Below are 17,552 nucleotides of genomic sequence, written 5' to 3' on the forward strand. Positions count from 1 at the left end.
TCCATTTAATGGCGAGAAAAACGGTATATAATATGTGTGGGTACAGTAAATGAGTAAGAGTAAAATTACAGCTAAACACAAACACTGCAGAAATGTAAAAATAGCCTTGGTCCCAAACGGTCAGAAAATGGAAAAGTGCTGTGGTCATTAAGGGGTTAAGCAACTACCCAGCCGCTTCAAAGCAGCACTCACACCTGCAATAAGGAGCAACAAAAATATTGTAAAAAACAACTCCTGGAATGGTGTCCAAGACGGATCGTCTCTCCCAAAGCTAGATGAACTAGATACCAAATAGCAAACATATAAAAATGACGCTAGTACAGATAACAAGGCCGGACATTTACAATTACAATATAGGTGAATGGGACACACCTCTTGACATCTGGTATTGCTCTGGGACATTGAGTCCACGCAAACCAAAATAACAAGAACCGGATCCATCACGGCTGCTCGGGGGTCACGGGAGGTCAAGGAACAAGAGATAATGAACCTTCTGCTTTCCAGAGACTACTCAGGCATAGCCCCACATTATGCGCTACAAGATAAAGTCCCCACTACATCGCACAGTTCAAAAAAGATCATGGACACTTCAAAAATACCTCCTGCTGTTGTTACAACAAGACGACCGATCCCATCAAGGAGAAGTCCTAAATCCTCTCTAACAGTTTGTGAAACAGAGACTAAAAAGCATGTATTTGCTATGGTCAGATATACAGAGTAGGGAGCAAATTTATAATGAGTATTTTACAGGACAAGCTAAGCTAGACAGCACTAAATTTTCAGTTACCTAACAACTGACGGACACTCTTAGATTTACAAAGCCTATGTATGTACAATGCAAGATATAGAGCAGTTTTTGTTTTTTATTGTTTTTTGTGATTTGTTTATGTGTGGAATGTAAAAATTATACCTCTTACAGGTTTTAACTTTAAAAGCTTTGGGCAAGTCTTACTGTCTGAGGCCCACATAATAGGTGCAGTTATGGAAAAGTTTATCATTGAAATGTTCTTTAACAAGATGTTTATCTGTAACCCTTATTGCTCATACACACGCAATTGCTCAGAACAAAGTACACAACTAATTACCACCACATCCACAGAAACGCATATTTAAGCAATTCCAACACCATCATAAACAGACTTATACACAGATAATATCAGGAAGATGCCAATACATACAATAATGGGTGGCTACTTCTAATATATGGATCGCCTCCTCTGGCGCTGTCTGCGGCCGAGTCGGCGGTGGGGGAGACTGATATGCATTCTATAGATCTACCACCCCCATGTAAAGAATAAAACAAATGATGGAACTATCATAAGATAAGATGTCTGAGGTATAGGTGATCTAGCCTACCATAAACAACAACCCTAATTAGCTAAACGCCTAATAAAACACGCCAGAGAGAAGAAAGAAAAAAACTGTAGCTGGGTAGTAACGTACTAGAGCATTATGGTTTCCCGCCCTCTAAACAAATATCAAACACTCAGAGATTAGTGACAAACAAATATCTCCTCCTGATTATAGAACTAATTATTCATAGTAACCAACCACTCACAATCTAAGAGGAACAGCCATTAATAAATTACAATGAGCAGTAATTTGAATTTCACTCAAACACAATACATAAAATGTTGGGATATGCAATTTAATCCTATTCAGTTCTGGCTATTTGCATCTTCTCTTCAATATTGTCTAACCTTATATATCAATGTTATTATCTTCATTAAAAAAGCAAACCTTTTCTTTTTGTTTTGGTTCAATGTTTGTTATGTTCTGTCTATTGTAACCCCCAGCTTTAAATCACCATATTATTGCAGGTCCAAGAGTGACCAATCAAGTTCAAGGGGACAAAAAACAAGGACTATAATATCCCAAGTACATAATACATTGTTAAAAATATATGATATGTACCATATATTGTAAATGTTCTTTAATAATACTGTACTGTCCTTGATATAAAAAAAAACACAGTTGAAATACTGCTTGGGATCTGGAGAGCACTGCTGTACTCGGCAGGAACCCCTGCTGATCAAACCAGCAACACTACTCGCAAGTTTAGATGTGCTGCTTATTGGATCAGCGGCGGTTTCCACTGTAGATCAGCAGTGCCCTGCGGTTCCCGAGCGATACTTCTACTGTGTTCAACCACTTTGCTGGAGTTAAAAACACAGTAGTGCAGGGTTAATAGTCTTAAAATGACATCCTCTAACAAATTAGAGTGTGTCAGTTTTTTTTACTATTATGGCTCTTTAAGCCACCAGTGGCTCCCAGGCACCTGGGTTTGTCAAGCACTGTTATATGAGGTATGATACTCAGTGAAAACTAGACTATGGATCATGTGTAAAGCACTTTAACAGAGCAACTGCAACAGAGGTATATTATTATTACTATCTATTTATAAATCAGCAACATATCAGGCAGCACTGTGATATTAGGTATAAAATTACAGAGTACAATAACTAAAAGACATTTACATAAAACATAAAGGGTAGCGGCAACTGGCTTGTAAGTCATTGTAAACCACATTTACATAGGAACAGATGTACTAGTGAGCTTACATTTCAAAGCCAAACTTTAAAAGCTTTGGGCAAGTCTTACTGACTGAGGCCCACATAATAGGTGCAGTTATGGAAAAGTTTAGCTGACAGGAGTGTGAGGAAGGAATGAGAGTTGAAGAGAGAATTAGGCCATGGCAGAGCAGTATACACTTTTATAAGTTGAACTCAACCATTATGTTCAAACCATAGATCATTCTTGTGTCAATAAAATAAACTACCCTCTTAGGGGATATGGCAATGGATCTGTTTAAGCATCATTAATATTCAATACTGGAGCATTGCCTAGTGGGTGTTCTCAAACTACTACAAATAGCGTGGGTTCATTTATTGTCTCTGAAAGGGACAAATCCAAGCTTCATGATTCATATGAAGCATGCAATTTAAAAAACGTGCACATTCTTTTTATATGCACATTTTCTGAGGCTCCGTCTCCTAATGAGCATGCACAGTATACACATTTTGTAATTGGCTGATGGCTGTCACATAATGAAGGCTGAGGGAACATTGGATTTAATTGAATTTGCCAGAAAATATACTACTGCTCATTTCAAATTCAAACTAAGTGCCATTGCATTGTCTTTGTATTGTGTATCTGTTAATTGTTCAATTATATTGGATGTAGTGGTCCGTTAAGGGCTGTTTAATAATTAGTATTTTTAACATGTTTGAGATTTGGTGCTTCTATGTTATTTTCTATTGTTTTTTTTTACCATTTGTATTTCTAAACATTCAACTTCATATTTAAATTATGTTATTATGATATTATCAATAGATATTTATTTTTTATTTGTATTATGAGATGCTGCATCATAAAACAACTTGCAACCCATTGAATACCCTGTGAGACTGACACACAGTTTTACAGGTAAGCCATAAGCATACAACCAGCTGTAATTTATCAGTGCAGACCTAATGTAGCGGTACAATGTGAATGTGCTCCCACATTAAAAGGACAGTATACTGTAACATTGTTTTTCCTTTCATATATTTTCAATGACTTGTTATACCAGCTGCAGAGTATAAAATGTATGAGAAATTCATTATCAGGTTTATTTGTGTAAATTAATTAGCTGGTTTTCTGCTTTTAAACCACAACCTATTAAAATGCGTTGAGCTTGCAGGTAAAATCAGATATTATGTTATCACCTCACCCGGGTTAGCCTCCCCATATTCAAAATTTTAACAAATGATCATTCCATTTGTTACATCAGGTTAGATCAACTGTTTTTTTCGTTAGATCTACTCTAAAATATGAAATATTAACAATCTTTTTCAGGGGGGGCTAACCCGTAGCCAGCCCCCCCTCAACAAAAATGTTGACAAAATGTTATTGATTATGATAGCTCCACGTTAGATCAGGTTTGATCAGCCAAAAGTTTTGTTAGATCTAGTCTAATTACTGAGATATTGCATTTTTAATGAGGGGGGCTAACCCCCCTCAACTGAAATCTGGACCAAATTTTATTGATTTTGATAGATATACGTTAGATCAACTGTTTTTTTTGTTAGATCTATCTCGCAAGCGGCGGTATTCACAATCCTATTTTGTGCTCGGGGGAGGGGTGATCACTGGGCTAGCCCCCCCTCAACTGAAATCTGGACCAAATTTTATTGATTTTGATAGATATACGTTAGATCAGGTTAGATCAACTGTTTTATTTTGTTAGATTTATCACGCAAGTGGTGGTATTCACAATCCTATTTTGTGTGCGGGGGAGGGGTGATCCTCCCCCCCCAACTGAAATCTGGACCAAATTTTATTGAATTTGATAGATATACGTTAGATCAGGTTAGATCAACTGTTTTTTTTGTTAGATCTATCATGCAAGCAGCGGTATTATCAATCCTATTTTGTGTGCGGGGGAGGGGTGATCCCCGAGTTAGCCCCCCTCAACTGAAATCTGGACCAAATTTGATTGATTTTGATAGATATACGTTAGATCAGGTTAGATCAACTGTTTTTTTCGTTTGATCTATCATGCAAGCGGCAGTATTCACAATCCTAGTTTGTGTTTGGGGGAGGGGTGATCACTGGGCTAGCCCCCCCCTCAACTGAAATCTGCACCAAATTTTATTGAATTTGATAGATATACATTAGATCAGGTTAGATCAACTGTTTTTTTTTTTGTTAGATCTATCACGCAAGAGGCAGTATTCGGTAGCATGCAGGAGCGCATGTCCATGCACGCACTGTGTCTATTTGGCCTGTGAGGGACGTTATTATAACCCCGTCCCAAAGCTCTGCACAAGACCAAGAGACATCCAGCAGTGACAAACTACACCCCCCACATACCACCAGGGTGTAGGAAGCAGGGAATGGAAGATTATTCTACACTTTATGGGATTATTTTATAGTATACAATTGTCCTATAACAGAAGAAATACATTCTTTAGTATTGTGTTCTATAAAATTACAAGTAATGCATTTCCTATTATCACATTTAATATTGCTGATTTTATTATGATAAGTATTAACTTTCATACCTCTTACATCTCAGTTCACATTGGTGTTAATAGCATGCCTACCAACATTCGCTGCTGGTAATGCTCAACAAAGCAGGGGTGGGGTAAGGGGACATCACGAAATGCAGCTTGACCCCATCTAAGTGACTCCCAACCTCTCTGGTGTTGGCTGAGTCATGACCACCCTAGCCCTGGAGTCCACCTGATGGAAAACAGAAGGAAACCCAAGACCATTATCCACCATTTTTTTTTATTAAAGACTAGGGGCTAGATTACATTGAACGCGCAGGGCTTCTACGCCAGTTCTTGCGCAGCACAGCAGTTACAGTGTATTTCTTGTACTATGCGCACATTTTTTCGATGTAATCCTATGGAAAAAATGCGCATGTAGTGAAAGAAATACGCTCGTAACTGCTGCGCAGTGCAAGACGTTTGTGAAGTTGGCACCCCATATTTGTAAAAACTGAATACAAATATACCATTTGTGCTAATTTGTGCTGCAAAAACTAAGGTTTAGTTTGGTTTAGGAGATATTGCACATTATTTTTTAATGAAACTCTGCTGACTTTGCACCCCATGTTATTAAATTTTAAAAACAAATATACCATTTGTTTGTGCTGCATTTGTGATGATTTGTTCTGGAAAGAAAAACGTTTGTGCCGGTTTAGTTTAGAAAATCTAGCACATTATATTTGCTGAAACTCCGCCCACTTTGCACCCCATGTTATTAAATTTTAAAACAAATATACCATTTGTTTGTGCTGTGTTTGTGCTGATTTGTGCTGCAAAAACTAACGTTTGTGTCGGTTTTGTTTAGGAGATATGGCACATTATTTTTTATGAAACCCCGCCTGTGAGGGTTATAATAACGTCCCTCACAGGCCAAATGGACACAGTGCGTGCAAAAGCACTGACTGGTCTGTGCATGGACATGCGCTCCTGCATGCTACCGAATACCGCCGCTTGCATGATAGATCTACCAAAAAAAAAACAGTTGATCTAACCTGATCTAACATATCTATAAAATTCAATAAAATTTGGTCCAGATTTTAGTTGAGGGGGGCTAGCCCAGTGATCACCCCTCCCCGCACACAAAATAGGATTGTGAATACTGCCGCTTGTGTGATAGATCTAACGAAAAAAACTGTTGATCTAACCTGATCTAACATATATCTGTCAAAATCAATCAAATTTGGTCCAGATTTCAGTTGAGGGGGGCTAACCCGAGGATCACCCCTCCCCTACACACAAACTAGGATTGTGAATACTGCAACTTGCGTGATAGATCTAACGAAAAAAACAGTTGATCTAACGAATATCTATCAAAATCAATACAATTTGGTCCAGAATTTAGTTGAGGGGGGCTAACCCGGGGATCACCCCTCCCCGCACACAAAATAGGATTGATAATACCGCTGCTTGCGTGATAGATCTAATGAAAAAAAACAGTTGATCTAACCTTATCTAACGTATATCTATCAAATTCAATGAAATTTGGTCCAGATTTCAGTTGAGGGGGGGCTAACCCGGGGATCACCCCTCCCCCGCACACAAAATAGGATTGATAATACAGCCGCTTGCGTGATAGATCAAACGAAAAAAAACTGTTGATCTAACCTGATCTAATGTATATCTATCAAAATCAATCAAATTTGGTCCAGATTTCAGTTGAGGGGGGGGGGCTAACCCGGGGATCACTCCTCCCCTGCACACAAAATAGGATTGATAATACCGCCGCTTGCGTGATAGATCTAACGAAAAAAACAGTTGATCTAACCTGATCTAATGTATATCTATCAAAATCATTAAAATTTGGTCCAGATTTCAGTTGAGGGGGGGTAGCCCCCCTTAATTAAAAATGCAATATCTCAGTAATTAGACTAGATCTAACAAAACTTTTAGCTGATCAAACCTGATCTAACATGGAGCTATCATAATCAATAACATTTTGTCAACATTTTTGTTGAGGGGGGGGCTGGCTACGGGTTAGCCCCCCTGAAAAAGATTGTTAATATTTCATATTTTAGAGTAGATCTAACAAAAAAAACTGTTGATCTAACCTGATCTAACAAAGATCTAACAAATGGAATAATCATTTGTTCAAATTTTGAATATGGGGGGCTAACCCGGGTGAGGTTATGTTATCCCTTTGTATACACAGATTCTCTTCCTTATCTTATATTTGTCTGTAAACTAAAGCTCAATACTCAGAGAGTACAATGGAAAATTAATATTTTATTATTTAACTATTCTGCACCCCATTGGGAGTGTAATTTATTCTCATAGCTGTGTTTACATAGGCTTGTCAATAGCCTAGACTTCAGTGAAGAAACTTTCAGTATAGGTTGGGACACACAGGCTACATCAGGTATTTCAAAAGCCGGAATATGGGTAAAGGAGCTATTTGTAAACAATTTCATACACTCAGTCAGGTAAAATGAATAAGTGGGAACAATTCAAAGGGGAGAAAAATTGGGTAAACTGTCCCTTTAAGTAATATGGCTCTAGTGCAAAGCCTAGTTTTTTGTTTTATTTATATTTACAAATTGACATATACAACACACAGCACATTGTATACATGCATAAGAAAAGTCTTCTCATGATCTCTTCTATGTACATTTGCTGAAGCCTACTTGAACAGTTTTCTAGTGCTATTGGGGCATGATGTCTAGTTACTCTGGAGCATTACTAAGGAAGCATGAAATGATCCTGGAAGCCAATGTTACCTGTCCAGAAAGGTCATTGCCAGGGGGATAAATACCTGAGAGAACTGGCTGTTTATTCTACACATGACAAGCTCAGAACATGTGAAAAACCTCTGCTAGTTAATCACCTATGCATGGTGCAGACTGCAATATCAGTGTACTGGAATGAGACAGGGGGAGTTACTAGATCTTACTGGGCCTCAGGGCAAAGCTTGTGGCGGGGCCCCCATTACAACAGCATCCTTTCTGGTTGTGTTTAATCAGCAGAAGCTGAGCTAGCAACCTCATAGGAGGAAGAGGATCTGCTTCTCTGTCTTCCTTCCTCATTCCATACCAGAGGATATGGAACCCAGGAAAACGAGAGAAATCTCAATGTATCCTTCCTGGTAAAATATTTTATAAATAAATAAATATGCACACGTGTAGCCTTACTGTACAAATAGGGGGCAGCTTTTTCTTTACAGCAAACAGCAACCCATCTTGGAAACCTTGTCATCTAATTAAAAAGGCAAATCCATACAATTTTCTTACACTGAGCACACAAAGGGGACCAGACACGATGCAGGTGAAGTCCAGGACATCCCCCCGTAGTGATGCCACTACTAACTGCAGGGCCAGATGGGCCCCTTAAAGGTACAGGCCCAGTCTCATTTGAAACCTCTGAGACCCTTGTAGTAAAGCCCCTGGCACAAGGGATATGGAGGCCAAGATCTGATGGAAACAAATCATATCACAAAGCTGTTGAAGTGGGATTAGAAAGTAAGTCAAGATATAAATCAAATATATGATTTTATAAGATCATTTCACTGCTGTACACAAATAACAGGGCTCTGAGAGAGGCATGCACAAAGCGACTGCACAGCAGAATCAGCAGCAGCTTGCGCGTAAGTTTACCGTGATCAGTCTCAGTGCAACTGTTAACAGAAGCACGTTAGCAAACAGATCATATTTTAGAATTGTATCTTATGGTTATTGAAATGTTCTGCTGTGTATTTTAAAAAACATTTGAATGTCTACTGTAGAATCTCCTTTTGTAAATGCAATCAACATCCTGTGGTTAGAAAGAAAGTATGCAATGAAGGGAGAATTACAGGAGCAGACCTTGTCCTATTCTAAACAGTACTCCTTCATTTATTAATGCCCGAATGTATGAAAATGTTTTAGTTTTCTAGCTAAACTGTAAAGCCAACTGGGGGCCGGATTACGAGTGGAGTGGTATCGGTTGCGCACGAGCGATATCGGGTTTTCACGTTTGTTTGCGCAAAAGTTAAATTGAGCTTGTATTACAAGTTTAAAGTAAATGCAGACGTGTGAGTGCAAAAATGATTTACGTTAGAATGATTACCATGACCTCAGCGCTGGTTAACTTTTGCAAAACAAAAAATGTCACAAAACACAACAAAAATACATTACAAAGTACACTTACACTCATAATAACACTATGAGGTCGATTTATCAAGCTGAGGTGGACAGGAGCGCACATGCGCTCCCCTGTCCGCTGCAGCTCACCTCTGGCAGGCTGAATTCCGCTCCCTGCCTGCGCATAGCCAATCACGCGCGGGCAGGAGCTGGCAATCTCCCCGGTCGGACGAGACTGGGGAGATTGAAATTTGCCACCTAAGAGGTGGCGAAAGGTTAGGCAAGCAGCAGTCTAGTGACCGCTGCTTGTTAAATACGGACTGCAGGTTCTCTTGTGATGTGGCTATAGAGCAACAAAATACAATGAAAATGCCTGTAGTGGATAACAATAAACTAAGAGGGAAAATGAGCACTGAATCAATTTTCTTAAGATAGGATTACATCCTTAAAGGGACAATCTAGTCAAAATTAAACTTTTATGATTCATATAGGGCATGCATTTTTAAACAACTTTCCAATTTACTTTTATCATCAAAATTGCTTTGTTCTCTTGATATTCTTTTTTGAAAGCTAAATCTAGGTAGGCTCATATGCAAATTTCTAAGCCCTTGAAGGCTGCCTCTTATACAGTGCATTTTGACAGTTTTTCAAATCTAGACAGTGCTAGTTCATGTGTGCCATATACATAGCATTGTGCTCACTCCCATGGAGTTATTTATGAGTCAGCACTGATTGGCTAAAATGCAAGTCTGTCAAAAGAACTGAAATAAGGGGGCAGTCTGCAGAGGCTTAGATACAAGGTAATCACAGAGGCATTGGTAATAAAGGGATTATCTATATTTTTAAACAATGCAAATTCTGGAGTAGACTGTTCCTTTAAGCTCTCTTTTTTATTTATTTGTGGCATTTCTCTTGTGTATAGAGACAGCATAATTACCTAATCACTTCTTGATAGGTGACGATGGTTTAAAATTGCAGCTATAGATCACTATACTATACGTCACACTACTACCAACAGAACACACACACACACACTGATCTGATTGCTAATTGCTACTGTGAGCTTGCGGTAACAAAAACCTGCCACTTGTAAAGGTTGATTTTTTATTACGCGCCCGTAAACGGGCACATTTTCCTATTTACGGGTGCAAGATAAATTAGAGCTTCACTTATAATCTAGCCCAAAATGCTCCTCCAGCAGCCCTTATGTCTGTAGTGGATTCTTCTCAAAATGACAAGCTGGCGGTACAGCCCCTGACATACCTGCAACCCACTCCTTCCCATCTCATTGTACATATTCATGGCTTGAGATGCCTGGCTGCCATGCATACAATAATTATAACAGAACAACACTACTTGTGCTATAAATAAAATAGACCTGCACCACAGTAAAACAAGGTCCCTACAACCTAGTAAAAGAATTATAAACAGATAAAAGAGGAACTGTAGGCACCTAAAAAGGATGGTCTAAAGTGATCAATAAATAAACAAAACAGATTATATCTGTATAAGAATATATATAATAATATAATTATCGCATACTATAAGAAAGTCTCTTCTGAGAATAATCACAATTTAGAGGTTACATTGGCTGTACCCTATACCACACATAGGTGCTTATTTAGGTGTTTATTAGCGCCCCATAGAATCAGATATAGGTGCAGATTAGGCAATTATATTGATAGTTAGCAATTTTGTGTAATTTTTGTGCAAGTGAGAGAGATCTCATTTAACTGATTTTAACTGTTTTTTATATTTGTGCATGAATTAGTTACTTTTAGAAAGCTGTTTTATTAATAAAATTGTGATTATTCTCAGATGAGACTTTCTTATAGTGTGTGATAATTATATTATTAAATATATTCTTATACAGATATACTCTGTTTTGTTTATTTATTGATCACTCTAGATCAGCCTTTTTTAGGCTTTTATCTGCCATGCATACAATACACATTAGTGTGTCAGCTTTAGGGACTCATTTGCCACTACACATGAGCAGTAAATCTGCTCCTGGAAGCCAAGCAGAAAGGCTAAATACAAGGAGTGTGCTTCGCAAGATAGCAATGGCGCAAGGGATAACCATCTTATTGGGGATATTTTCTGCAGCTGAAGCCTTCACAGGAACAGGTAAATATTTCATGAAATCTTAAAGGGACAGTCAAGTCCCAAAAAAACTTTAATGATTCCAATAGAGTATGTATTTTTAAACAACTTTCCAATTTACTTTTATCACCAATTTTGCTTTGTTCTCTTGTTATTCTTAGTTGAAAGCTAAACCTAGGAGGTTCATATGCTAATTTCTTAGACCTTGAAGGCCACCTCTAATCTAAATGCATTTTCACAGTTTTTCACCACTAGAGGGCGTTAGTTCATGTGTTTCATATAGATAACAGTGAGCTCACGCACGTGAATTTACAGAGGAGTGAGCACTGATTGGCTAAAATGCAAGTATGTCAAAAGAACTGAAATAAGGGGGCAGTCTGCAGAGGCTTAGATACAAGGTAATTACAGAGGTAAAAAGTGTATTCATTTAACTGTGTTGGTTATGCAAAACTGGGGAATAGGTAATAAAGGGATTATCTATCTTTTTAAACAACAAAAATTCTGGTGTTGATAAAGTTAGAATATACCCTTTTACATAAAGTAAATCATTATTGCACACTCTTTTAATATAAATTGCACATTTAATTACTGTCCATTTAATCTAGCTGTATTTGTAGATCTTCCCTTTATGCCAGCAAAACAGACCACTAATACAAATAGTTGATACTACATGCAATAAAATAAGTCAAAAATATTTTCCTCACAAAAAACAACTTTAGAATATAAATATGTTTGTCACATAACATTTAAAAAACATTCTAAATAGTGAAACAAATTTGCATTTTATTCCTAATGTTTTCTTTTAAATTAGGAAACCTTAATGAATAAATTTGTTTTACAATTCTCCCTCTAGCAATGAAAGGATCAAATGTCATGTTAAATGTTATTTCACTTGTCTCATAAGGAGACCGATGACTTCTGTAAATTTAGGGAAATAGGAAAAATGACTGACAGAGGTGAAATAGGCAAGGTGAGTACTCCAATTACCAGTTATAATATTGCAGTGCTATTTTTGAAGCATACAAAGTTCATAACTCACTGTAATTTATTGTGAAAGTTGAGTTGTTGTGGGAATACAAACTGGGAGAGAGAAAGAACAATTACATAGCTGCTGTACTACAATTGTTAAAGTGATGGTAAATTCACCCCAACAGTTTCACATATTATGAAAGGTCTTCTCCTAACTAGCATATCGATATGCATGTTTAGCACAAAAGTCAGCTGTACTTTAAATTATCAGTGTTTTATTCACTCTATATTAGCTCATCTAATGCAGCCTCTCACTACGATTTTCATTTGGCTTACTTGACTGGCAGCTGTTGTAGCCAATCGTAGCCTCACCATGCGCCCCATGTAAATGAATTACAGCACGCTCCCGTGCTTGGAACTCTGCCTATAATTTAAAATGTGCATGCGCGACCCTCTACGCTATTTGCGCAACATAAACCGTGATCAGCACGGGAGCGTGCTGTAATTCATTTACATGGGGCGCATGGTGAGGCTACGATTGGCTACAACAGCTGCCAGTCAAGTAAGCCAAATGAAAATCGTAGTGAGAGGCTGCATTAGATGAGCTAATATAGAGTGAATAAAACGCTGATAAATTAGAGTACAGCTGACTTTTGTGCTAAACAAGCATATCAATATGCTAGTTAGGAGAAGACTTTTCATAATATGTGAAACTGTTGGGGTGAATTTACCATCACTTTAAATATTTCTGTAGTTGAATGTTAAATGGACAGTCTAGTCAAAATTAAACTTTCATGATTCAGATAGGGCATGCAATTTTAAATAATTTTCTAAATTACTTTCAGCATCAAAATGTCTTTGTTCTTTTTGTATTCTTTGTTGAAAGCTAAACCTACATAGGTTCATATGCTAATTTCTAAGCCCTTCAAGGCCGCCTCTTATCTCAGTGCATTGACAGTTTTCACAGCTAGACAGTTATGTGTGCCGTATAAATAACATTGTGCTCACGCCCGTGGAGTTACTTATGAGAGGGCGCTGATGGGCTAAAATGCATGTCTGTCAAAAGAACTGAAATAAGGGGCAGTCTGCAGAGGCTTAGATACAAGGTAATCACAGAGGTAAAAAGTGTATTAATATAACAGTGTTGGTTATGCAAAACAGGGGAATGGGTAATAAAGGGATTATCTATCTTTTTAAACAATAAAAATTCTGGAGTAGACTGTCCCATTAAGGGAACATAAGAGTACAAAAAGAAAACGTTTTAATGTGTTATATGCATGCAATAATATAATGCTCTAACTATGGGGTTGCTCACAATCCTTTAGAAAATGTATCAAATGATTTTAATGGTGATTTTCTGTAGAAAAACATTAGATACGTTTTTGTTCTAAAGGATTGTGATTGACCCCTATGTGTTTAACACATAATTAAAGTGAGCTCCAGTGCTCTACTTGGACATAGCTCAAAATATCTGGTGAGCCAGTGACATGTCCCTTTAACATCATTAAATCTAGAATTATAAAAGCATACTCACATAATATAAAGGGAAATGAAGCAAGGGCCAGCAGTAACTAATTTAAATTAACTTAATTACCCCAAAAACAAATGGACAATCAAGGAGTTAAATCACTGTTGTGTGACACACTCACAGCTGTAATTTAACTACTTGAATACACATAACATAGGCAAAAGTATTTTAACCCTTTGAATGATCTTGGAGCCAGTCTAAAATATTCAGTACATTGACTTTGTCAGTGACAAGAAGCTGAAGGGAAAAAAGAGTATATCTCTGACTCCGGCTTCCACAAAGATTTGCAAAAGCCCAGGAACAGGAAGAGAACAGCTATGACCTGGAACCTCTCACCAGCCGCAGTGGCACTCAGTATTTCACAAGCCTTGATTTAATATACAGTATCTAAATAATAAATAATATACTCTATATCCCAGCTTATAAAGATTCAGTAATGCACATAGCATTGCCCATCATGTCATAGCTGTAGGCACCTAAATAAAATCAACAGTTCTTTGTCCCTCTAGAGTATTGCTCATTTAAAAAAAATATAATAATAATAATTTTACTTGGATGTTTTGAAAAAGAAAAAAATAAGACATACATAACATTTCTGTTTAAATACAGCAAGAGTTACTGTCAGTGATGCAGAGGGTACAAGATAAAATTTGCCTCCCACCAGACGACGCTTTTATTTGTTTCTGTACCTATATGTTTCAAAGTATCTATTTCAAAATATATTGCAAGGATGAATCAGAGTAAAACCACAATTATTACAGTACATTTCCCACACCAGTTGGATGCTTGCGGTTTATTTAAAATATATAAGCACATACTGAATTATTAAAGTATACATAACTAGGTAATATAGATCACATTTTTTCTAGAAAAAGTACTTACTATGTCATCGATATTTTTATTTGAAAAATTCAAATGAGTTATCTTCTTCAAGACATGAGGGAGGGATTCATCCTTTCGATTCCTTGCTTGATTGCTGCTTTTTGTGATTAGCTCCACTGTTAGACGCACCATTATTGTTATATAGAATTACAATACACCGAGAACAGTATCAGTTGTTATGTGAGGGTTTTCATTGCCTAGGAATCGATATGAGAAAGAAGAAGACATGTAGTGAATTTAAGGTATGTGTACAATAAAAACTATGACATTTCCTATTACTGAGACTCAGCCAGACTGCTTCAGTGTTAAAGGGCTTATAACAATTACTTTAACAGCTGAATTCTTAAAAGCATCAGTAGAATTGATTTATTACATAATTTAAATATTTACACAAAAATAAATTACTAATTCATGACACATTAAAGGGACATTAAAGGGGCAGTAATACACCAATTTTCATGTAACTGCATCTAATAGACACTACTATGAAGAATAATATGGACAGATACTGATATACAAATCCAGTATAAAATATTTTTAAAACTTACTTAGAAGCTCCCAATTTGGATCTTTTCCAGATAAGCCCCGCCACTAATGCAAAAAGTGCACGCGCGAAAAGTTAAGCCCCGCCACTTTTTCAAGCTCCAATTTTATGCACGCACGCTACGCAACCTTGACCTTTGATGTTTTACCTGTCTCGTGTATCATATATGCATCATAGCACCTAAACAAGATACAGCTGGCCATGCTTCAATAATTCAATTTAATCTGTTATACAACCAAGTTAATTCACGTCGGTAATAAAGCTCTCGCCCGAGCATCACCCATAAGAACTTTCTCTGCTCTAACCTTATCCGGGCTGCTCTCCCCCATCTCGCTACTTGCACTTAGGTAGGCCTCAACCAACACCGCGAGCTTTCCTTGCTGATTCTTCTGGCAACTTGCTCTTCTTATTCAGATGTCTACGGAACCCATCAGGCCCCGCCCACACATTGGGACTATGCGTCCTTCCTTGCCCAGTTGTTACCGAATATGGAAGCGGCTGCCAGAGTGAAATCTGCAAGTAACCCCCCTTTGCTGCACATTAAAGCTTGCTGGTATCTGCTTTACATCTAAAGCCGAGCGTTTATAGCGAAACCAAAATCACTCACATAAATTATTGGGATTATAAAAAGTAAAAGTACAAGTTTCATATCCTCCCCTCATGACATGTCCCAATTTCACCTTCTTCAATAAAAAACTAAAAGTACAAGTTTCATTTCACCCTGTTCAGTAAAAACTCCAACTACAAGTTTCATATCCTCCCCAAGTTTCATTTCACTGTCTTTTTGGGTGGCGGGGGTTAACTTTTTGGCGGGGCTTATCTGGAAAAGATCCCCCAATTTAGCACTGCTGGTGAGATTATCCTTAGACACCCATTGAAAAGGGCTAATAGCAGAACCACCCCTCCCCTGCACATGAAAAAACCCATTATACAAACAGAAGCAATCAGTATATATCTAAAACTTTGGGGCTTGGTTAGGAGTCTGAAAATCAACACAATGTTATTTAAAAATAAGCAAAACTATACATTGTTACAAAAACACTCCCAGATGGGCTATATAAATGGATCATCTACAAAACATTTATGCAAAGACAAATCTAGTGTACAATGTCCCTTTAAGTCAGAATTAAGGGGGGCGGAGCCTGGAGCTGGAAGGAGATGGCAGCTTAATATGTGAGCTCCGTGCTATGCTGTACTGTTAGCTGGCATATAAGTGAAGGCAAGCAGAAAAATATTCCTTGAACGCTCAGGGTGAGGAGGTACACATACCGGGAGATCATCTGAACTTTTGCCGAACATTAAGAGTTTATTACAATCCCGGAGATACATGGAGAAAGTGAGTACCGGGTGCCATTTTGGATGTGTGGCGTAGCTAACTATGAACGGCAACATATCTATTAGGCGCACAATATGCCCAAGATAAACCTTCTACCTTGAGGGGAAATCGTTTACAAGCAGCAACATCAGACATTAATAGAACCTAAAGATAGGTTATAAAGCGGCAAAATATATCCGGTGAGGATCTGGAATGAGCAGAAGGAGACATACTGTGTGCGCCTGTGGCGGTAAGAGGGTATGTGAGGGGTGAAGTTTATTGCGGTTTTGGAAGAGAGTTTGGATATCAGGAACTTTATTGAGCGAGGGAGGTGTTGTGTACACACTCTACCAAAAATTGACATGTCTGCTGTTAGAAAGCAGATGGCAACAATGAAGGGACTGTATATAAAGGCTCTATAACAATATTATATGACTAACGCTCTGATATAATTATAAAAGCTGGAAGCTAAACTGCACCACATTTTAATATACAGTGGTTGAAGGTGATAGAGACTGTTGAAGCTGACATTTAAAACCAAATGGCCGGTTCTGCTACAAAATAAAGATTCTATAGCACGGCTTTTATTTCTTCTGCACACAGGAACATTTAACCTATTCTTATGAGAAAGGGGATTCACATTAGGATTGGATTCATTAGATCCACTTTACCCCTTATCTACTATGTTTGAACTACATGGCTATAAAACAGAAAAGGCTCGGCTGAAATGGTTAAATAAATGCTAAGTGCTCATAAAATGCTGCAATACATAACTGTAATGGAAAAAATCTCATGCTACACCTAAGATTAAGCAATCTCCCCTTACCAGCAACGACATTATGCTATTTAAGCACTGCAACAAAGCACGCTACTACTTAGCCCCTGCCTGATGGACTCAGCCAGAAAACTGGGAGAAACTCAATTAAGCTAGCAAGGTTTGCTGAATGTATGTGTGTAGCTGCAATAAATAACTATAGGGGACACTACAATACCCTCCTGAAAATAGGGGCTGGGGATCTGCCTCTTTCCTCATCATTATCCAGACCTGTCTTGGGATAGCTCATCTATCCTCCACATAATTCACTATAAACTTTTCTATGACCATAGCAGGATAGGCGAGAAG

The 17,552-nt window shown here is 37.8% G+C and overlaps 1 protein-coding gene across 1 annotated transcript in view; it reads right to left on the bottom strand.

The window, feature by feature from the left end:
* The window catches only part of PPP1R42 (protein phosphatase 1 regulatory subunit 42), a 208,603-nt gene extending 193,901 nt beyond the window's left edge, over positions 1 to 14,702 (bottom strand). Inside the window, exon 1 of the mRNA XM_053715095.1 lies at positions 14,571 to 14,702. Within this exon, the coding sequence (XP_053571070.1) occupies positions 14,571 to 14,702 (132 nt within the window). The remainder of the gene's footprint in view (positions 1 to 14,570) is intronic.
* Positions 14,703 to 17,552: the final 2,850 nt, after the last annotated feature.

Source organism: Bombina bombina, chromosome 5 (assembly GCF_027579735.1).
Source record: "Bombina bombina isolate aBomBom1 chromosome 5, aBomBom1.pri, whole genome shotgun sequence".
Taxonomy (NCBI): domain Eukaryota; kingdom Metazoa; phylum Chordata; class Amphibia; order Anura; family Bombinatoridae; genus Bombina; species Bombina bombina.